General features: G+C 43.3%; 1 protein-coding gene across 4 annotated transcripts in view; it reads left to right on the forward strand.

Moving 5' to 3' along the window:
• The window catches only part of elmod3 (ELMO/CED-12 domain containing 3), a 41,175-nt gene extending 22,595 nt beyond the window's left edge, over positions 1-18,580 (forward strand). For all 4 annotated transcript variants that reach the window (XM_043681359.1, XM_043681358.1, XM_043681361.1 and 1 more), the window contains 7 exons: positions 7,433-7,521; positions 10,897-11,020; positions 11,891-12,013; positions 13,118-13,248; positions 13,600-13,676; positions 14,675-14,802; positions 17,483-18,580. In XM_043681359.1, the coding sequence (XP_043537294.1) occupies positions 7,433-7,521; positions 10,897-11,020; positions 11,891-12,013; positions 13,118-13,248; positions 13,600-13,676; positions 14,675-14,802; positions 17,483-17,718 (908 nt within the window). In that variant the 3' untranslated portion in view covers positions 17,719-18,580. The remainder of the gene's footprint in view (positions 1-7,432; positions 7,522-10,896; positions 11,021-11,890; positions 12,014-13,117; positions 13,249-13,599; positions 13,677-14,674; positions 14,803-17,482) is intronic.
• The last annotated feature ends 3,982 nt before the right edge of the window (positions 18,581-22,562 follow it).

A 22,562-nucleotide genomic window follows, 5' to 3' on the forward strand; every position in this document is an offset into this window, starting at 1 on the left:
AACGAGTCTCTGAAGGAACTTGATAGGACAAACATTGAAGGGTTGTTGGCTGGGTACCAAGAACACTTGGAGAGTAAGGGATTAATCATTTAGCACTGAGTTGAAATGAAATATGTAAACTGAAAGGCTGGAAATCTTGGAAATTTTCTCTTCCAGAAGGTTGTACTTTATTATTTTTTTCATTTCAAAAACATACTTTATTCAGAAAACACCTTCATAAACAGACATAGTCATGAGAGCAGTTCGAGTCTGTACAGTCTTAATAAACGGAAAACAAACAAACCAAAGGGGTATCTTATTTATACAAGACTGTATTTAAATATATATAAGGCACCGGGGGCATCTGATAACTGAATGGACTCCCATTTAACTTCAGCAGAAAGAGCTTAGGTGGTGATCTTTCCGCCTGAACCTTGACAACAGCTGCCCGCTGAGTGCATCCCTCAGCACATAGTCCTTGGAATGTGCCAGTCGGCAACACTGAGTCAAGGTCAGCTCCTTGCTCTGGAAGACCAACAAGTATTGGGCAAACCACAGAACATCTTTCACTAAGTTGATGTTTCTCCACCACAGTTGATGTTTGAGTCAATGGGCATCGCGGGGGACAGCCCAAAGAGCACAGAGTCCTGTGTCACGGAGCTGTTCATGATGATGACATAAACCACAGCATCTCTCTTTAGAAGGCAAAGGCAAATTCCAGAAGGACATGTGTGACAGTCCCTTACCCCCCAACCCCAACATCCCGCTTTGAGGGGAGCGTGCAGCATCCATGAAAGATCTCACTAACAGCCAAGTGATAGCTTGGTGCTTGTTGGAAGTTCTGGTGATGAGGCATTCTGCCAAATGACTTCAGCAGTTTGCTCTGGGGATAACCTGGCAGGATCCATCCTCTTCTTTTCCAGCAGGGTCTCGAGGACACTACGTGCTGATCAATTTGTGATAAACTTGTGATTAAAGATGTTTCTCTTTGCAAATTACTCCATGAAAGACAGATGTTATGGAACAGTCCAACTACTTGGAGTATTCTGTGGTGCCGAGTCCAGTCTCAATCTTTGCAACACTGAGGACAGGTAGAACCTCAGTACATAGTTACACTTGGTGCAAAACTTGATGCAGGCACACACAAAGGTGGCCATCACAATGAGTGTGGCGTTTGATATGTTTTTTCCTCCTCCCAACCAGAGCTTTGTACATGGTGTCTCTGCGGCACAGTCCATCTGAAACCTCCAGCTGAATTGGGAGATTGCTTTGGTAACTGCAACGGCACAGGTTTGGTGAATGAGCCAGACCAGTACCAAGTGCAACACTAGAGAGTAGCTCACACTTGATATCCAGGTTTTTATTTGCAGTAGAAATTGAGTGATGCTCCCAAAAACCCAGTTTCTGTTTTACCTTGACGATACACTCTTCCCAAGTTTTTATGTACACCCCAGTCCCTCCGAACAGTATTCTCAGCACCATTAGATAATCTGTACTAATGGTGAAGGAATAAAGGATTAGACAATCCGGTTCCCAAAGAACATGGCCTTGCTGTTGCTTCAATTTATTTTGGCTCCTGACACCAGTTCCAACTGGTCACAGATGCTCAAGAGTCTCCGCACTGACAGCGAATCCAAGCAAAAACAGTCACGTCATTCATGTACAGGGCAGCTTTGATCTGCAGGCCTCCACTGTTAAGAATAATCACCCCTCTCAGATTCACATCTTTCCTCATGGACTCAGCAAAAGGCTCTAATCCACACACAAACAAGGCAGGAGAGAGGGGAAAGCTCTCCGTAACTCCAGATCTGATTCGAATGCTTTCTGATTCACACTCATTGATTGAGACTGCACTAGCAATGTTGGTGTCTAGGAGTCAGATCCAATTGAACATTCCCTCCTCAAAGCCTGTTTTGGAGACCACGTCCCATATGTCAGTGTATGATATCCTGCCACAGGACTTCTCCTGGTCCATGCAGGCTTTCACCCCCTGTCGTGCATGTCAGTGATCGTATCCCTGAGGAGTGCAAGACTCTCAGGCATCTTCCTTCCTGGTAGAGCACAGGTTTGGACAGGGTGAATCATCAATCGCAGAGCAAACGTAACTGGTTTGGCAATGACCTTAGACACAATTTTGTAATCTGCATTCAGCAGTGAAATTGGTTGCCAACTTCTAATTTCCTCCCTCCCCCACTTCAGCTTGTTGGTGAGGGTGATGATACCTTCCCTCATGGATTGATGCCAGATACCTGCCAGAAGCATATTTTTGTACACCTTCGGCGGATCCTGGTCAATCAATTCCCACAGAGTTGAATACAACTTGGCCAGTAAGCTGTCACTTCTGGAAGTATTGTTCTTTTCTAAGGACTGAGGGCCTTGGTCAACTCTTTCAGAGATAATGGCTGGTCGAGGCGCTCCCACGTGTTCTCATCTAACACCTCTATCAAAGAGGTCAGGAGAGATGAGGAGGCCATGCTGTCTGTGGACTTTGTGTCAAATATTCTGACATAAAAAGATTTGCTGATCCTCAGAATATCTGACTCATCATTTTCCTTCAGGTTGCTGAGCACAGAACTCTGTTTGTGCACCTTCTGGTAGAAGAAATATGAGCACGTTTCAGTTAGCTCCATGGTGTAGACCCTGGACTGGAGGATTATCTTGAAGGCCTCTGAGACCAAGAGTATGGCTTGCTGGCTCTTCACCTCCTGGAGATCCTCCGTGACATCAACCCACATCGTCTACAATAGGATTAGGTTCTGAATGCTTTTCTGGAGTTTGGACAGTTATCCCCATCTTTCTTTCTCACTTTCTGAACACGTTTGAGGATAAAGAGCCTCTTGATGTTCCCCTTGACTGCTTCCCACCAGTTCTCTGGAGAGTCAAAGAGGGGCTTCACGGTACTCCAATCTGTGTAATCCCTTTTGAGCTCCTCGTTTTTTTCTGAGGTCATCAGTTTCATGTTCAGCTTCCATGTCCCTTGCTGGTGTACTGGTTGTTGTCCTATAGGTGATAATTGGCCAGCAGGGGGTATGTACATGAATTATTATCGGGAGCATTTCGCGATAAAACATCTGCTATGAGGAGGCATCTGTCGACCACCTCCTTATCCTCAGAGATGGTGAAATTGCCTCACCACAGCAGAGTACCCAGATCACAGTAACAGCACTTGTTCCACCCCTGACCAAATTGAAGGCCTGTGTTCACAAGCTTGACCATTTCCTGTAGTTGCTGGGGTGTGCTATCCCACACTCCTGCAGAGGCAGGAGGTCTGCTGGGTCGTTGGCCAGGTAAACTGACATAGAAACACATCGCATAGTAGATTTATGTTAATGCTGGCAATTTTAAAACCCATTTTGAGAGTTTGTAAAATTATCTATCGACCTGATGTCTGTTCACTTGGGGAACAGTCTTGTCACTGGGGGAGTTCCTGCATCCACCTGTGGTGTGGGTGAACTGTTGGACACTCTAAGTGCTGAGGGAACTGTCCTGTTCCACCCTGATGGCTTTGCTTGATCTGATTCTGAAGCCACGAAGGTCCAGTTCATTGTCCAATACAGGAGCTGTTGTGCTGTGCTCCTGATCTGGAATGTTGCTGCTCCCAGCTGCTGGAGCTGTGATGCAGTGGGTGCCCCTTGGTTCATGGCAGTTGGAGTTTGCGTTTCACTGGACTGCTTGCGACAGCCATTGCTTCTGGGTTGGGAGTGTTTCTCTCACTTTCCCCCATGCTGCTGTGCCTCTTTTTTTTTGTTGGTGGCCATCCCTCCTCACGTCTTCATTATCAGAGGAGCTGCTGATGTGTCCATCATGCAGATGCCTCTTTCCATTTTGATGTGAGCCAGTGTAGGCCCAACGCGTTTTCCTTTTCCTGTCATTTGTCACTGGGATCCACTTCCCTACCACCTTCTGTATTGACTTCAGACCAACGCCACAGAGTCATGGAGATCTACGACATGGAAACAGACCCTTCTCGTCCAACTCATCCATACCGACCAGATATCCCAATCCAATCTAGTTCCACCTGCCAGCACCTGGCCCATATCCCTACAAACCCTTCCTATTTATTGGCCATTCCGGATGCCTTTTAAATGTTGCAATTGTACCAGCCTTTACTACTTCCTCTGCTAGCTCATTCCATGCACAAACCACGCTCTGTGTGAAAACGTTCCCCTTAGGTTTCTTTTATGTCTTTCCCCTCTCACCTTAAACCTATACCCTCTAGTTCTGGACTCCCCCACCCCAGGGAAGAGACTTTATCTATTTATCTTATCCATGCCCCTCATGAATTTATAAATCTCTATAAGGTCACCCCTCAACCTCCGACGCTTCAGGGAAAATAGCCCCAGCCTAGTCAATCTCTCCCTATAGCTCAAATCCTCCAACCCTGGCAACATCCTTATAAATCTTTTCTGAATCCTTTCAAGTTTCACAACACCTTTCCAATAGGAAGGAGACCAGAATTGCAAGCAATATTCCAGAAGTGGCCAAACGTTTATGTGTTTCAAGACATCCAGCACTTACTCCTCTGTGATATGAACATTTTTCAAGAAGTTACTCTCTATTTCCCTACATTCTATTTCTTCCATGTCCTTTTCTACAGTAAACACTAATGCAAAATACCTGTTTAGTATCTCTCCAATCTCCTGTGGCTCCACAAAAATGCCACCTTGCTGATCTTTGAGGGGCCTCATTCTTTCCCTAGTTAGCCTTTTGTCCTTAATGTATTCTCCTTAACTCTGTTTGCCAATGCTATCTCATGTCCCCTTTTTGCCCTCCAGATTTTCCTCTTAAGTATACTCCTACTGCCTTTATACTCTTCTAAGGATTCATTCGATCTATCTTATCTATTTCTGACATATGCTTCCTTTTCTTTATTAACCAAAACCTCAATTTCTTTCGTCATCCAGCATTCCCTACACATACCAGCCTTTCCTTTCACCCTAACAGGAATATACTGTCTCTGGAGTTAGATCGATTTTTTTGTCTCTCAATCAAAGCAATGAAGGGATTTAGCTCTTGAGAGGGTAAGAAGAGTGAGGCCCTGGTTGGTCATGATCATATTAAGTGTTGTGCCTGCTTGAGGGTTGTATGTTCTACTCCTGCTTTTTCTTATGTTTTTTGTTGCCTTGCTTTGACATATCGGAGGGGAAAGTTCAAAGTGTTAATTGAATGAGCAAAGCTCTGTACTCTTTTTCTACTCATTGGTCTCAGAATTTCTTTTTGAGGAATGGAAAGTAAGGATTCCTCTTCATAGCAGGCTGTTTTAATGACGTTTAACATTCTGATTCCTCAATTGCTAACACAGCCAAAGTAAAATACCAGAGCAACATATCAAGCAGACTTGGAAACACACCTTGGCATGCTCAGCAGGATTCCCCACTTAAAATGACATCACCTCAGAAGAATGTCCTAGAACAGCTGGCATCAAGCCCCAATACCCTGGCTACATATTGCAGGAACCTGCCAAACTTCACCATCAGAAGTATGGCCTACGAAATGCTTGAGTAGGTTACACAGGTTACTTTGTCATTTTGATGAAGTGTTTCATAGTTAACTGAACATGGTACAATCACAGTTGCTGTGTATAGATTTGAAAACTTTGGTTAATGTAAACTGAGTGGAGAGTCTGAAATTTTCTTTTGTTTGGGTAAAAGATCATCTGAAAATTAATATGGAGGTGCCAGTGTTGAATTGGGGTGGACAAAGTTAAAAGTCACACAACACCAGGTTAAAGTTTAACAGGTTTATTTGGAAGCACTAGCTTTCAGAGTGCTGCTCCTTCATCAGGTCGCTGTGGAGCAGGATCATAAGACACAGAATTTATAGCAAAAGATTACAGTGTTGTGTAACGTAGACGATGTATTGAACAAACCTAGATTGCTGTTAAGTCTTTAATCTTTTAGAATGGGTTGAAGGTTTCAGTTCATTAATATGTAAATCTCAGAAGTTCTTTGAAGTCACATTCTCGATAACTTAAGGTTTTTCTTAAAAAAGGTGACATCTCAGCTCAGACAATGCATTAAAAGTGTGAGTCTGTCTGTATCCCAATCTTGAGTCGGCCTGGTTCTATTTCCAAAATAGGACTTTATAAAATATTACATAGATTGACTGCCTGCAGGTCGTGTGCTTTTTGAGGAAAATAAAATGTATCTGTAAATACAATTCTGCAAATGCAAATTCACTCCATAGATTTATGTGTGCATGTGCATGCATGAGAGAGAGAGAGTATGTGCATGTGAGAGAGTGTGTGTTTGCGTGTGTGCATGCTTGGAAAAGTGCGTGAGTGAGTGTGCTGGAGTGTAAACCTCTGTGTGTGTGTGTGTGTGTGTGTGTGTGGGGTGGTGTGATGTATATGTGTGTTTGAGAGAGAGCATGTGTATGAGAGAGGGTCCGCGTGAGTGTGTGGGGTCACCTGTGGTGTGACATGAACCCAAGGTCCCGATTGAGGCCATCCTCATGTGTACCAAACTTGCCTATCAGCCTCTGCTTGGCTACTTTGCTTTATTGCGTATCCCGAAGTCCATATACCATGTCGCAGGGCATACTCCTGCCAATGTACCATGTCTCGGAGCATCCTGAGGAATGGTACATTGGCAAGACCAAGCAGCTGCTATAACAACGGATAAATGGACACTGCGCAACAATTGCCAGACAAGGATGTTTCCTCCCAGTCGGGGAACACTTCAGCGGTCAGGGACATTCGGCCTCGGATCTTCGGGTGACCATTCTCCAAGGCAGACTTCGGGATACACAACAATGCAGAGTGGCCGAGCAGAGGCTGATACCCGTGAGGATGGCCTCAACTGGATCCTTGGGTTTATGTCACACTACAGATGACCCCACTACACGATAGTCTCTCTCTCTCTCTCTTTCAAACACACACACACGCATCCTTTTTCACAGGCTTACACTCTGTAACACTCATGCACACACTCTGCCAAGCATGCACTCACGCAAACACACACTCACACTCACACTCATGCACACAATCACATTCCCTCTCTCTCTGTCTCATTTATGCACACACACATGCAAGGGTGAATTTGCATTTGCAGAATTGTATTTACAGACACATTCTATTTTGCTCAAAAAGCAGACAATCTGCAGGCAGTCAATCATGTAATATTTTATAAATTTCCAATTTGGAAACAAAACCAGTCTGAATCAAGATTGGGATAAAGACAGACTCACACCTTTAATGCATTGTCTGAGCTAAGATGAAAGACTGAACAGAAATCTAGGTTTGTTCAATATATCGTTTCAGTTACACGATACTGTAATTTTTTGCTATAAATTCTGTATCTTATGATCCTGCTCCACAGCTACTTGATGAAGGAACAATACTCCGAAAGCTAGTGCTTCCAAACAAACCTGTTAGATTACAATCTGATGTTGTGTGATTTTTAACTGAAAATTAATGGCAGTTTTTGTACTGAAATGCATTGTTCTTTTCCAGGTCCAAATGACTTTACTGGAAGCACCCCACTCATCTCCTTTAATGAAGCACTTCAGCATTTTCAAACTGCTGATCTTTGTGAGTACAGGGTAAGCACAATGTCAGACCATAAAAGCAAGAGCAGAATGCTCAGCTTTTAATTTTGATGGGAGAAAGTGAGGACTGCAGATATTGGAGATCAGAGTCAAAAGTGTGGTGCTGGAAAAATGCAGCCAGTCAGGCAGCATTCGAGGGGCCGGACAGTCAACATTTTGAGCAGAAGCTCTTCAGCAGGGATGTGGTGGGGGGAGCCCAAGGGGGCTGAGAGATAAATGGGAGGGCACTGGGGCTTGGGGATGAAGGTAGCTGGGAATGCAATAGATAGATCAAGGATGGGGTTGGTGATAACAGGTTGGAGTGGAGGGTGGAGCGGACAGATAGGAAGACAAATGGACAGGTAGGACTGCTCAAGAGGGCGGTACCGGGTTGGAGGGTTGGTTCTGGGATTAGGTGGGGGAAGGGGAGATCAGGCAACTGGTAAAATTGACATTGATCCTCTGTGGTTGGAGAGTCCCAAGGTGGGAAATGAAGTGTTCTTCCTTCAAGCGTTGGGTGGCTGGAATTTGGCGGTGGAGGAGGCCGAGGTCTTGCATGTCCTTGGCAGAGTAAGAGGGGCAGTTGAAGTGTTCAGCCACAGGGCGATGGGGTTGATTGGTGCGTGTGTCCTGGAGACGTTCTCTGAAATGTTCTGCAAGTTGGCATCCTGTCTCCCCAATGTCGAGGAGATCACTTAATGAGCAATGGACACTGTAGATGAGGTGTTTGGAGGTGCAGGAAAATTTCTGCCGGATGTGGAAGGATCCTTTGGGGCCGTTGATGGAGGTGAGGGGAAGGTGTGGGTGCAGAATTTACACCTCTTGAGGCAGCAAGAGAACGTGCTGCAGTGGAGGGTGGATTGGTGGGGGTTCGGGACCTAATGAGGAAGTCACTGAGGGAATGGTCTCTGTGGAATGCTGAACGGGAAGGGGAGATATATCTCTGGTAGTGGGGTCTGATGGTAGGTGGCGGAAATTGCGGAGGATGATGCGTTGTATCCGGAGCTGGGTGGGATGGAAGGTGAGGACTGGGGGTTCCTCGGCCTCTGGTGCCTGATCTTCACCATGGACAACCAGTCCCTTTACGTGTCCATTCATCATGACGAAGATCTCCAAGCCCTCTGTTTCTTCCTCTCCCGCCGACCCAACCAATATCCTTCCACCAACACACTCATTCAATTGGCTGAACTGGTCCTCACACTTAACAATTTCTCCATCGAATCCTTCGACCTACTTCAAACGAAAGGGGTAGCCATGGGCACCCACATGGGCCCCAGCTATGCCTGCCTCTTCATTATGTTTATGAAACAGTCCACCTTCCGCAGCTATACCGGCACCATTCCCCACCCTTTCCTCCGCGACATCGATGACTTTATTGGCGCCACCTCCTGCTCCCACAAGGAGTTCATCAACTTCATGAACGCCTTCCACCCTGACCTCAAGTACACCTGGACCATCTTGGACACCTCCCTCCTTTTCCTGGACCTCTCCATCTCCGTTTCCAGCGATCAACTCAACACGGACATCTGCTTCAAACCTACTGACTCCCACAGTGACCTGAACTACACCTCCTCCCACACTGCCTCCTGTAAACACGTTATCCCTTACTCCCAATTCCTCCGCCATTGCTCCCAGGAGGACCACTTGCACTCCAGAACATCCCTGATGGCCTCCTACTTCAAGGACTGCAATTTCCTCTCCCACGTGGTCAACAATGCCCTCCAGCGCATCACCTCCACTTCCCACACATCCGCCCTGGAACTCCATCCCTCCAATCGCAACAAGGACAGAAACCCCCCTAGTCCTCACCTTACACCCCACCAATCTCGGGATACAGTGCATCATCCTCCGCCATTTCCACCACTTACTGTCAAACTCCACCACCAGAGATATATTTCCCTCCCCACCCATTTCAGCATTCTGGAGAGACCAGTCACTCCACCTCTTCCTCATTAGGTCCACGCACACCAACAACCACCCTCCACTGCCGGCACCTTTCCTTGGCACCGCAAGAGGTGTAAAATCTGCAACCGTACCAGCCCCCTCGCCTCCATCCAGTGCCCGAAGGGATCCAGCAGAGATTATCCTGCACCTCCAAACACCTCATCTACTGTGTCAATTGCTCTGGGTGTGGTCTCCTTTACACTAGGGAGACAGGACACCAACATGCAGAATGTTTCAGAGAACATCTCTGGGACACACACAGCAATCAACCCCATCACGCTATGGCCGAAAACTTCATCTGTCCTTCACACTCCGCCAAGGGCATGCAAATCCTGGGCCTCCTCCACCGCCAAATTCTAGCCACTCCGATGCTTGGAGGAAGAACACCTCATCTTCCACCTTGGGACTCTCCAACCACACAGGACCAATGTCGATTTCACCAGTTTCCTGATCTCCCCACCTTATTCCCAAATCCAACCGCCCTATTGAACTGTCCTACCTGTCAACCTTCCTTTCCACCTATCTGCTCCATTCTCCTCTCCTACCAATCATCTTCACCCCCACCTTCATCTAACTATTGCATTCCCAGCTATCTTCACCCCCATGGCTAATAAAGAGCTAATGCTCGAAATGTTGACTCTCCTGCTGCTCCTCGGATGCTGCCTGACCAGCTGCGCCTTTGCAGCACCAGCACGACTCTTTTTGACTTTTAATTTTGATGATTTGTTTCAGAAAATTACTTTTTGAAATGCCACTTCTTCATTTTCCCTCTAAACCAATGTTTGGCAAAAGGTTTGGTTTCATGTGATATCTTCTCAGACTGATTCCTCAGAGATTTTATTCCTTTTTGGAAGAATCTTGAAAAATCTGACAGATTCAGAGATCTTTTCAGGATACGGTTCACCTGTTAGGGAGTCCAGGTGTTCGGAGAGAGTGTTTGAGACTTGAGCTGTGTGAAAGCGCAAGGTCAGATGTGATAAATGTTTCATGGCAGCAGCATGTATGATGTAAAGGGCAGGGTATTCCAAACATAACAGGATCTGCAAGCTTGCTGAACACTATTCCAGATCTGATAGGGTCTAGTAATTTTAGAACATGGAACATGGAAAAGTACAGCACCGAACAGGCCCTTCAGCCCACGATGTTGTGCCGACCATTGATCCTCATGTAAGGTCAACCTAATGTCTGTGACCATATGCATGTCCAGCAGTTTCTTAAATATCCCCAATGACCTTGCTTCCACAACTGCTGCTGGCAACTCATTTCATGCTCCCACAACTCTGCGTAAAGAACCCACCTCTGACACCCCCTCTATACTTTCTGCCAAACAGCTTAAAACTATGAGCCCTCGTGTTAACAATTTCTGCCCGGGAAAAAGTCTCTGGCTATCAACTCTATCTATGCCTCTCGTTATCTTGTGCACCTCAAATTTCTTTCCATTTACAGAAGAACATCCAGCCTACTATGCGGAGGACAGGACTTTCTGCCATCACTCATTTTCTCTTTGGCCCTCCACGATTGCACAAGGAGTTGCAGGAGGAGCGGGACTTGGTCTTTGCGATTGGCCAGTGTGAGTGTGTCAAGCAGTGTATTGAATCTGAACTAAGACTGAATCTTGCGCTGGTGCACTGTATATTGAGATGATACAGCATGCTTTGCACATTAGTCACGGCCTGACATTCAGCATGGTACTCCTTATCATGTGTGGGTCGTGGAAGTTACTTGTCAGGATCAGTCAATGCTCATTGAAGACTTCTCTCTCCTGTATGCCATGAGGTTCTGTGTACAATGCCCAATCCAAAACGTAGTCAGAAAACTCACTGCTGACCCTCCAACTCAACACTGCGGGAATACTACATTGATGGAGGGTGGTCTTTAGCATGATATTCAGCCCTGCCTGTGTAGGCATAAAAGATCACATCACATTACCTTGAATGGCAGGAGAGTTATCACTGGTGTCATAGAAAACACTTATCCCTCAGTGAACATCATAAAAACAAATTGGCTATCACATTTGTGATATGACAACAGTGATCACACTTCAAAAAGTACTTAAATGATTGTAAGGTGCATTGTGATGTCCAGTAATCTTGAAACATACTACTTAAATGCAAGTGTTCATTTCTTAGAATGAAGCTTGAGCTGTATGGTTATGTGCAATATGAATATGTTGTCGAACATTTTAATGATCTAGCTGTATAGGTATCCAACACACGCTAAGCAGATATCACTGGGTTTTCAGGTTGAATTGACAAGATGATTGATAAGACTAGATATTTTAAGAATCTCAGACTCGAGTGAAATGAAAGCAAAGATGGAGCTTGAAAAAACACTGGTGAATATAATCACAGATAATCCAAATGTATTTTATATGTTTTTAGGGGCAAGGTGATAACTAGGGATTAAATTGCAAAAGATATTGATGTGTTTCTTGGCACAGGCTCCTTGGACAATGATCAGGAAGTTCATATTCGGGTTTTGCAGACAATTTACAAGAAACTAACTGGGTCAAAGTTCGACTGTGCACGCTATGGATCACATTGGGAACTATTAGGGTTTCAAGGTAAGGATAAGGAAATTTTCTGATTGAATCTTTGTGTTATGGTAATGCCATGGCATTTCAGGCTGGGGCTCAACAGGGATTTGCTAATGGCGGGACAGTTGTTATTCCAGTATTGATGAAGGTTGCATGTGAGCATCCTGTGGAATCCCTGTCGTTATAGACTCTTCAGGAATTACTTTGGAAATTGAAGATTCTGTTGGGTAATCTCCCAACACCTGGACCCAAGTGAAAGCCTTCATTCAAATTAGAGAATCTAGAGGATTGTGATGAACTTAAGTAAATTGTTACTTTGGGAAAATGAACTGATCAAACTCCTAAGTAACTGTTCAACTGATTCCCAACTTAATTCACACCCCAGCTATCTCTTCTGACCTGTTACCCCCCTCTGCCCCTGTGCGAGCTGACACTGTCTTCCCTACTCTGAACCAGGTGTTTCCTTCCTGAATCTGGACCTGACATCTCTTTACCCCCAGCTCTTGACCTGACCTACAGGAGCTGCCTCCATTCCCTCCTGCACTCTGGTCCCAAGGCCCCTTCACCCTGGAGGTTGACACACCTCCCACACTCTTTGGGCCTCCAATCCCTTTTTCTGGACTTGCTATCCCTTTCCTCACTGCTGGGCTCTCACTCCATGTAGAACCACCTCTCCTGTAACTGCTGTGGACTTAATAATTCTCGGTCTTCCCAGCTCCTGGCCCTCCACACCCTTTCTACATGACAAGAGAAGTGTTAGAATGGAATTATGGCTCTGCATTTCTGCTGGGTTCCTGATCGGAATCTGACAGGACATGTAATAAGAATTCATTTCAAAAACGTGTTTATAATGAGCTTGAACTGTGAAGCAACAAGCATGTTGGAACCAGTAACAAGAAGTATAATATGTAACAGTTGTCTGACAGTGTAAAACTGAAATTTGATGTGTTAAACTGTTTCATGTGAAGGTGTGTTTGCCACATCCATAAAACTGTTGTCATCTCTTCACATTATGTCTGATAAATATGAAAACTAAAGGACGTATTGACATAAGAAGTTGTGAACTGGAAGAGCAAACTAGGAAACAAGTTTGACTTCTGTTTCTGCATGTGAATTCTTTATTTTTACTAGGTGCAGATCCAGGGACTGACCTACGTGGGACAGGATTCCTTGGTCTGATGCACACCTTGTACATGGTGATGGATTTGCAGACTTTACCTTTGGCTCGTGATATTTACAAATTGTCACAGCATCCAATACAAGTTAGTCAAATCTACCAGTTTTAATTTGGTTGAAAATTTATCAGAAAGAGTCTGTTTTGGATAAGGCCACATAAATCTGTTCATTAATATTGAATTCTACTGAGTACACAGATTAAGTTTATTAAAATTGCAGTATTAAAATTGCAGGTGCATTGGAGTTTTGAAATGGTGTCCGAGGCTTTTTTTCCTTCTGAGAGGAAGCCTAATTGTAGAACATAAGTATCTATGATTTATTTCACATGTTAATGGACTGTTTCAGTATTTTTAAATGACACATCATTTTAAGGTTCTGAGAGTGTAACATGAATTCTGCTGTTTGCTTTCACTTTGACCATATTTTCTTTGTTGCAGAATTTCCCTTTCTGTCTAATGTCCATTAACATCACCAGAATCACAATCCAAGCTTTGAGGGAAGAATGTTTATCCAAGTAGGTGACGTAGAATAATCCCAGTTTGTTACTATCAAATGAGAGGGCAATTAGAAATTAAACATTGAAACAAGAAAATTGTTGGAAGTGATACATCTCTTCTTTTTACTTCCAAAAAATACCAGTGCCACTAAACAGTTCTCACCCTTGTGGCTGACAATTGTGTCGTCATCTGTCTTCGTGAAATTGCATTTTACAAAGTCTTCGATTGACTATTTATTCATATGGGGACAATGAATTGTGCTTGAAGAATTAAGAAAACTACAGTGAAAATATTTCATCTACTCTCTGCATTCAGTCCACCCGTTAGTAATGTGGTTCAGCAGACAACACACAGAAATGCAGTGGGGCAGTTGTCTCTGACCCATGAACATTAACAGGTGACAGAATATTTGGCTGCTGAAGTGGTCCCTGGCAGAGCTGGTGAGCCAGAAAACCAGGAGGTTTTTCTTTGTGCTTTCACGTGTTTTAACTGGTCAGTCTTGCAGATATTTCCTCACCAACCTGTTCAGAGATAGTATAACACACATCTGGAGCAGCTGGGACTTGAACTCACACCTAATGGCTGAAAGGTAGAGACACCACCACTACATCACAAAAGCACTTGATCATTCTTGCAGCTCCCTCTGCCCACCAGTCTTATCTGTTCTCCCTTCATATCTAGATGAAAGTGAGAACTGCAGGCGCTGGAAATTAGAGTCAAGTGTGTGGTTCTGGGAAAGCGCAACAGGTCAGGCAGCATCCAAAGAGCAGGAAAATCAACATTTCGGGCAGGGCTTTTGCCTGAAACGTCGATTTTCCTGCTCCCCATTTATATCTGCTCAGTCAGTGATTGAATAATTAACTCCATCCCCTTGCTTAACTACTTGCTATGTTAACAATGGGAACCAAGTTGTGATGGGAGAAAACGAAATATTTGGAACTATTACCTTTAAAGACCATTATTGTGATTCTTTTAAATTCTGGCTGAGTTTTAAGAGCTGTGTGTTTTGTGACAGAGAATGTAACCGAAGGCAGCAGGTGATTGGAGTCCTTAATGATTTCTATGTGGCTGCATTCCTGCATCTTTATCAGATATGGAAGACACAGCACAAAACCATCTCTGATTCAGGATTGGTTCTTAAAGGTGAGAAATTAAGTGCAAGATGTGCTTCTCTGAAATTCTTTTGACTTGTATTCAATAATGCGTTGTTAGTGGGTTGAGGGACTCCTTGGACTTATTCATAAGGTTGCCTGTTGAATGCCTAAAATATTGAAAGAAACACTTGAAAATCTGCACCTAAATGTTTGATGAATTCAGAATGGGTCTCATAGCTGGTGGTCTAAATGACATTAAAAGCACAAAATGTAAAACAGATTTGTGAAAGCCTGCAATAGAGAGATAAGGCTTCATACAAATTAGAAAAACATTGTTACCTAGTTTGCTCAGACAGTTGGCACTCAGATAGTCCCAGTCAAAATACAATGAGACTTTCTTTTTGTTCATGGGATGGGGGTGCTGCCGACTGGGCCAGCATTTATGACTATCCTTTTCTGCTGTTTCAACTGGGTGGCTTGTGAGGACCATTTCACATAGCAGTGCACTGTCAACGACATTCTTGTGGATCTGGACTCAAACTCAGCAAGGACGATGGATATCCTTCCCGAAAAGACATTTGTGAATTTACAAGAATCAATAAACCATTTGGCAAGTTATTAATTCCAAATTTTAATTATAGAGTCATAGAGAAGTATCAAAACAGACCCTTCGGTCATGCTCACCAGATATCCTAAAATAATATAGTCCCAGGTGCCAGCATTTAGAGTCACAGAGATGTCCAGCATGGAAACAGACCCTTCGGTCCAACCCGTCCATGCCGATCAGATATCCCAACCCAATCTAGTCCCACTTGCCAGCACCTGGCCCATATCCCTCCAAACCCTTCCTATTCATATACCCATCCAAATGCCTTTTAATTGTACCAGCCTCCACCACTTTCTCTGTCAGCTTATTCCATACCCGCACCACCCTCTGTGTGAAAACGTTGCCAGTTAGGTCTCTTTTATATCTTTCCCCTCTCACCCTAAACCTATATCCCTTATTTTGGACTCCACAACCCCAAGGAAAAGATCTTGTCTGTTTACCCTATCCATGTCCCTCGTGATTCTGTAAACCACTGGAAGGTCACCCCTCAGTCTTTGATGCTTCAGGGAAAATAGCCCCAATGTAGTTAGCCTTTCCCTGTCGCTCAAACCTTCCAACCCTGTCAACATCCTTGTAAATCTTTTCTGAAGCCTTTCAAGTTTTACAACGTCCTTCCACAGTATTGACACAGTATTTCAAAAGTGATCTAACCAATGTACTGTACAGCTGCAACATGGCCTCTCAACTCTTATACTCAGTGCCCTGACCAATAAAGGCAAGCATGTTAAACACCTTTTCACTATCGTGTCAACCTGTGACTCCACTTGGATGGAACTATAAACCTGCACTCCAACATCTCTTTGTTCAGCAATATTCCCCAGGATCTACCTACTAATTGTATAAGTTCTGCCCTGATTTGCTTATCCAAAATGCAGCACCTCACATTTATCTAAGTTAAACTCCATCTGCCACTTCTCAGTCCATTGGCCCATCTGATCAGGATCATGTTGTACTCTGAGGTAACCTTCTTCGTTGTCCACTACACCTCCAAATTTGGTGTCATCTGCAGATTTGCTAACCATACCTCCTATGTTCATATCCACATCAGTTATATTATTGAGGATTGATTAAGGTTTCACCTTCTGCTATGGTGGGGTTCAAACCAGAACATTAGACTGGATTGCTGGATTATGAGTTCAATTACAGTTTTTTTATTGCAAAAGATATACTTTATTCATTAAAAAAATCTTCATCTGCATTCACTGGGCAGTTCCATATAGTCTTTGCGTATCAAGAGAAACAAACATTCCAATTTGACAAAAGCCAAAGGTATTTCTTTCTTATGCAGGACACTGTTTACACACACTGAGGCAATGAGAAGGTCTGATAACTGAACAGGCACTCATTATCCTTCAGCAAAAAGACCTTATATAGTGGTCTCTCCCCACTGTGCTTTGGCAGCAGCTGCCCAAGCATTAGTGCCTCCCTCAGCATGTATTCCTGGACATTGGAATCTACCAGTCTGTGACACTCGTTTGAGTTCAGCTCATTACAGTGGAAGATCAACATGTTTCGGACAGACCAAAGAGCGTCTTTCACTGAGTTGATAATCCTCTAGGCTCAGATGATGTTTGTCTCAATGTGCGTCCCAGGGGACAACCTGTAGAGCAAAGAGTCCTACGTTACGGAGCAGCTCGGTCCAAACCTCGACCAAAACCACTGCATTTCTCTCCAGACCTTCTTTGCAAAGGAGCATTCCAGAGCAATGAGTGGCACTCTCCTCACTAGTGCAATCACTTTGAGGGCAGTGTGTGGTGGTGCACAGAGACCCAAGTGTATATAAAGGATCTGATGGGGAGTGCCAGCTACATCTTGATGTTCATGGGAAAGTTCTGGCGATGTGGCATTCTGCCAAATAATTATGACAGTCTGCTCAGGGAACCATGTTACAGGATTCACCCACTCCTTTTGCTGTAGGGACTCGAGGCTGCTATGTGCTGACCACTGCCTGATGGTCTTGTGGTCAAAGATGTTTTTCTTTACAATCACAATACCGCTACACCATTGCCTCCCTTGAAGTGGAACTGAAAATAGTAGATATCATCAACGCAATATGTCTGAAATTCCATTTCACCTTGTACTTCAAAAGACTGGTTCAAACATTTTTCCTATTTCCCCGCAGGAGTTGAAATGTTTGCCAAAAAAAACCCAAAACAGCTCCTGAAAAGGTTGGAAACATACTTGATGGAACGTCAGAATGGAACAGTCTTGTCGGCAGACAAGGTGTCCTCAACTTCAAACCACACTCAGACTGGGATGAGATCAAAATCAGCATCTAACATAAACACCAAAGAAATGAATTTTATGGGTGTGTGTGAGCTGGAGCCAGAACCTGAGGGCGAGGTGCGGCTAATCTAAATCTGTTGTGAGTGATGAAATGTGAGAAAGATAATCAACGTCACCTTGTAGCAGGGATGTGACACTTGATTGTTTCACCATTCTGGCATGCAGTACACAAATACTGGACATTATATGTTGCCGTAAACCCCACACAACAAAAATAGAACTCTTGCTTTCCTGACAAACAGTGGCTTGCAAATGTGTAAGTGTTGTAGGCGTGTCATACTCGCTCAAAAGATATTCAGCACGACTTGAACTTGAGTGCTGTTTCCAGAAAATGCTAGAACACAGATGCTTTCTGCTTCCTTTTGAACACAATAGTGCCAGACTCTTGGCAGGAATGCAGTCCCTACTCAGGAGAGGAGAATGTCTTTGTTTCTTTCAATAGAGGTGCCGCCTGTGCTCGACATAGTTTGTACTGTACATTCAAAGAAATGCAAATTAGCTTTATTTCTGAGTTTGTGTTGTGAGTAACAAAGAAAGAGTTTAAAGATTTGATTCCACTCTGATGTTACTCATATTAAGGCGAGGCAGTTAAAGGACTTGGGCTGAATGAAGAAATGTTTCTTTCAGGATGGTTCTGTCTCTGCCTGACTTAAACTTAACCGTGAAAGCTGGTTGACTTATATATGAGATATATAAATTTATCAAAACGTGATTTTTGTTAGCACTACATGATTTGACAGTACCTAATCCCATTCTCTGTTACCCTTCTGCACTACCAGTTTTGATCATAAGCTATAGGCCATTTGAGCAAGCAAAAAATCTCTTCCAACTTTGGAAAGTGTTAAAGTTCATAATAAAGTACTGGATAAAAGCAAATTACTGCGGATGCTGGAATCTGAAACCAAAAGAGAAAATGCTGGAAAATCTCAGCATGTCTGGCAGCATCAGTAAGGAGAGAAAAGAGCTGACGTTTCGAGTCTAACTGACCTCGAAACATCAGCTCTTTTCTCTCCTTACAGATGCTGCCAGACCTGCTGAGATTTTCCAGCATTTCCTCTTTCGGTTTATAATAAAGTAAATATCCAATTATTAGTTGCTGGTGACATGCTCATTACATTTAAATAAATAGTCCTTCATGTATCCCAGTCTTTTAGCTTTTGGTATCATTGTATTTTATACCTTCATGTTCTTTTGAAAAGATGCTCCAAGGTATCCACCTGGCCAAGGTGGCTTGTATTCATTTGTAACTACTGGTCTTATCAGGATGTAGTTACCCCTCCTTCAATTCGCCTTACTGATTGCAAAATAAGTGATGTCAGGTCTTCCCATCTTGAATCAAACAATTGTCAAATTATTCGTCAATTTTTTGTGGCAGTAAAATTGGGCCTGCCAAAAACCTTTATTTTGGGTTCATTGTATTCTTTGTGTTAATTTTTTATTCTAAATTGGACTGTTTCGCTCTCAAGATCTCTGTGAACAATTGCTAAAAGGCATGAAACATTTCTATTTTCACAGATCTTTGTTTCTGGGTGAAATTAAATTTTAGTTATCCCTTACTTTACCTTTTCAGTATATGATTAGCCTCAATGATTATTAATTGCATTAGTAATTAGTTTATCCTATCAGTGTCAGTCACTTGTGTGTACCATTTTGTTGAAACTGTGGGCAGTTTGGAGCAGTTAAGGATCTGCTGTTTTTGCCAATATTTTGAGAAGAAAAGAATTTTGAACTTACTTTCTAAGAGGAAGCCATTTGGGAGGCTATCGGCAAGAGCAACTCACCTTATGCACTTTTTTTTGTTCACTCGTGGGACATGGGTGTCACTGGCTGGCCAGCATTTATTGCCCATTCCTAGTTGCTTTTGAGAAGTTGGTGGTGAGTTGTTGCCACCCACATGTTGTATGCTGATTTATAATGTCCTTTGGGAGGCAGTTTCAAAATTTCGACCCAGCAAGAATGAAGGAATGTCAATGTATTTCTAAGTCAGGATGGTGAGTAGCTTGGAGAGGAACTTAAAGGTGGTGGACTCCCCGTGTATCTTTGGTCATGGATTTGGAAGATGTTGTTGAAGTATCTTTGGTGAATTTCTACAGTGCATCTTCTGGATAGTATACACTACTGTCGCTGAGCGTTGGTGGTGCAGTGAATGTTTTGTGGATGTGGTGCCAATTAAGAGGGCTTTTTTGGCCTGGATGATGTCAAACTAGGTGTTGTTTGAGCTGCACCCATCCAGGCAGGTGGTGAATGTCCCATCTCTCCCCTGATTTGTGCTTTGTAGGTGGCGGACAGGCTTTGGGGAGTCAGGAGGTGAGTTATCGCTCCTTATTTCCCTTGTAGCCCTGGAGATGTTTTGTCTTCATGTACTAATCCAATCCTGTTCCAAAGGCTTTGATTATATCTATTTCCATCATACACTCAGGCATTTCAGATTTACACACCTAACCATTTGCTGCTCAATTTGTTTTGCTGTTACTACTTTAAATCATGTCCTCGTGTTCTTGATCCTTCCACCAAAAGTAATATGATTCTATCTAAACCTGTCATGATTCTGAACACCCTCATCAAATCTCCTCGTGATTTTGTCCAGAGCCCTAACTTGTCCAGTTGATCCCTGTAACTGAAGTTCCTCACCCCAGCAACCATTTTCACAGATCCTTTCTACATCCTCCTAACTTCATTCATACCTTTCCGAAACGATGTTGCCCAAAATTGTATATTATAATATTCCAGCTGAGACCAAACCAGTTTTGTTTTTTTTTGCATTGAATAATTGCATTGCTTTTGTTCTCTATTCCATTATATGCAAAGCTCAGTTTATTTTGAAACATCCAGACTCATTGAGCAGCACATTTACAACTACTTCCTTTCTCCCCAACCCTCACCCTACCCAACAACTGGAAAACTGCCCTAAATAACACTTTTAATTCAAGCATTCAAACAGGTAATGTTGACAATCAGCAACATCTGGCTGTGTTAATCTCTAGCAAGATGCCTTTGCACACTTAGATGTTCCCAAGATAAGTTTTTTTTGTCCAACTGCTGTTCAGCTGGCTGAAATTACTTGAATGGGATGTGTCCTTATGAGGTAAATGTGCATTCCATGTGAGCTGAAGAAAATCTGCTTGTGGACCTTTTCATTGGTTGGCAGACTTTTTCTAATATATGGCGACAACCATGTGATCAAAAATAACATTTTTTAAAGAATTTATAAAATGTGATGGTCACTGGGTGACATGTTCAGGGACATTCAGCTGCACTGTGTCTGGAGAAAGAATATGGAGCATTACAATAGGAAATTCAGGGGCTGCTAGGTATGGAATTGTCACCAGCAGAGTGAAGCAAGGAATTCATAGCAGTTCATAATAATCCTATTTGGTGAGAAATTGTTCACAGAAGGTTCAGAGTAGTTGGGACAACATCACTTTTGAGAGAGATTTTGTTTTGCATCCAATCTTTAATTATTTTATCTGTCTTCAGACAGGTCCGGATCTGAGGTGAGATGAAGACACTTCAATGTTGTGGAGTTGAGGGCTTGGTCAATTTAGTGATTGAAATAGATTTAATATTTGAACACATTTGCACGTGAATCCAAAGGCCCTTTCCAACTCTGAATGTACTGTAATAATTGTGCAGAAACAAGGTGTGTACTGAGAATCTATGAAAATCTCTTAAATCCTTTTCATTAATCTCTGGGCTGTTGAAGTGATTGTAGGTAATGTGATGTAGTTTCAAAACTTTGACTTTTTATTGACAGGTCTCAATTATTATATAGTTTTCTTTGCACAAAGTCGCGGGTTAATTGATGTTTATCATAATCAGGATTTTACTAACGAGCACTGTGATTGGCTGTATTGAAGATGTAATGTTAACACTGTTCTTGGATGTTATGGTAATATAGCACTAAACATCTTTATTTTTGCATCCATTAAATTTTATGTTTTTAAAATAAATAAATGAATCTGCAGCTATTAACTGTTTCAGTATCATCATTATGGGGCGGCACAGTAGCTCAGTGGTTAGCACTGCTGCCTTATAGGACCAGGGTCTCAGGTTCGATTCTAGCCTCGGGTGACTGTGTGGAGTTCGTACATTCCCCCCATATCTGCGTGGGTTTCCTCCCCCAATCCAAAGACCTGCAGGTCAGGTGAATTTGCCATGCTAAATTGCCCATAATGTTCAGTGCATTAGCCAGAGAGAAATGGATCTGTGTGGGTTACTCTTCGGAGGGTCGGTGTGGACAGTTTGGGCCGAAGGGCCTGTTTCCACACTGTAGGAAATCTAATCTAATCTAAACAAATAGAAGAGGTTGCAAGTTTGGCATTTTTGAAACACTCTCCTCTATTTATAATTTCAGCTATTTTAATAATTATGTTAAAGCTCAGGAAAAAATGTGAAGGCTCGGTTTGGTAACACAACCAAAATCTTACTGAAAATTAAATTATGCAATTTATATTTGAATTTTTCAGCGCTAGTTCTAGTATCACTAATACTTGCTACTTAGGTTGCTGAACTGACATATTCAACTGTCACATGTTTTAATATTGTTTGAGGAAATATAAAAAATAGGAGCAGGCGTGAGTCATTCAACCCCTTGAACCTGCACTACCATTCATTATGATCAAGAACAAAATATCAAAGCGCAGCAGGTCAGGCAGCATCCAAGGAACAGGAGAATCGACGTTTCGGGCATAAGCCCTTCTTCAGGAATGAGGAAAGTGTGTCCAGCAGGCTAAGATAAAAGGTAGGGAAGAGGGACTTGGGGGAGGGGCGTTGGAAGTGCGATAGGTGGAAAGAGGTCAAGGTGAGGGTGATAGGTCAGACTGGGGTGGGGTCGGAGAGGTCAGGAAGAAGATTCCTGGTTAGGAAGACGGTGCTGAGTTCGAGGGATTTGACTGAGACAAGGTGAGGGGAGGGAA

The sequence above is a fragment of the Chiloscyllium plagiosum genome, chromosome 42 (genome assembly GCF_004010195.1).
Source record: "Chiloscyllium plagiosum isolate BGI_BamShark_2017 chromosome 42, ASM401019v2, whole genome shotgun sequence".
NCBI lineage: Eukaryota > Metazoa > Chordata > Chondrichthyes > Orectolobiformes > Hemiscylliidae > Chiloscyllium > Chiloscyllium plagiosum.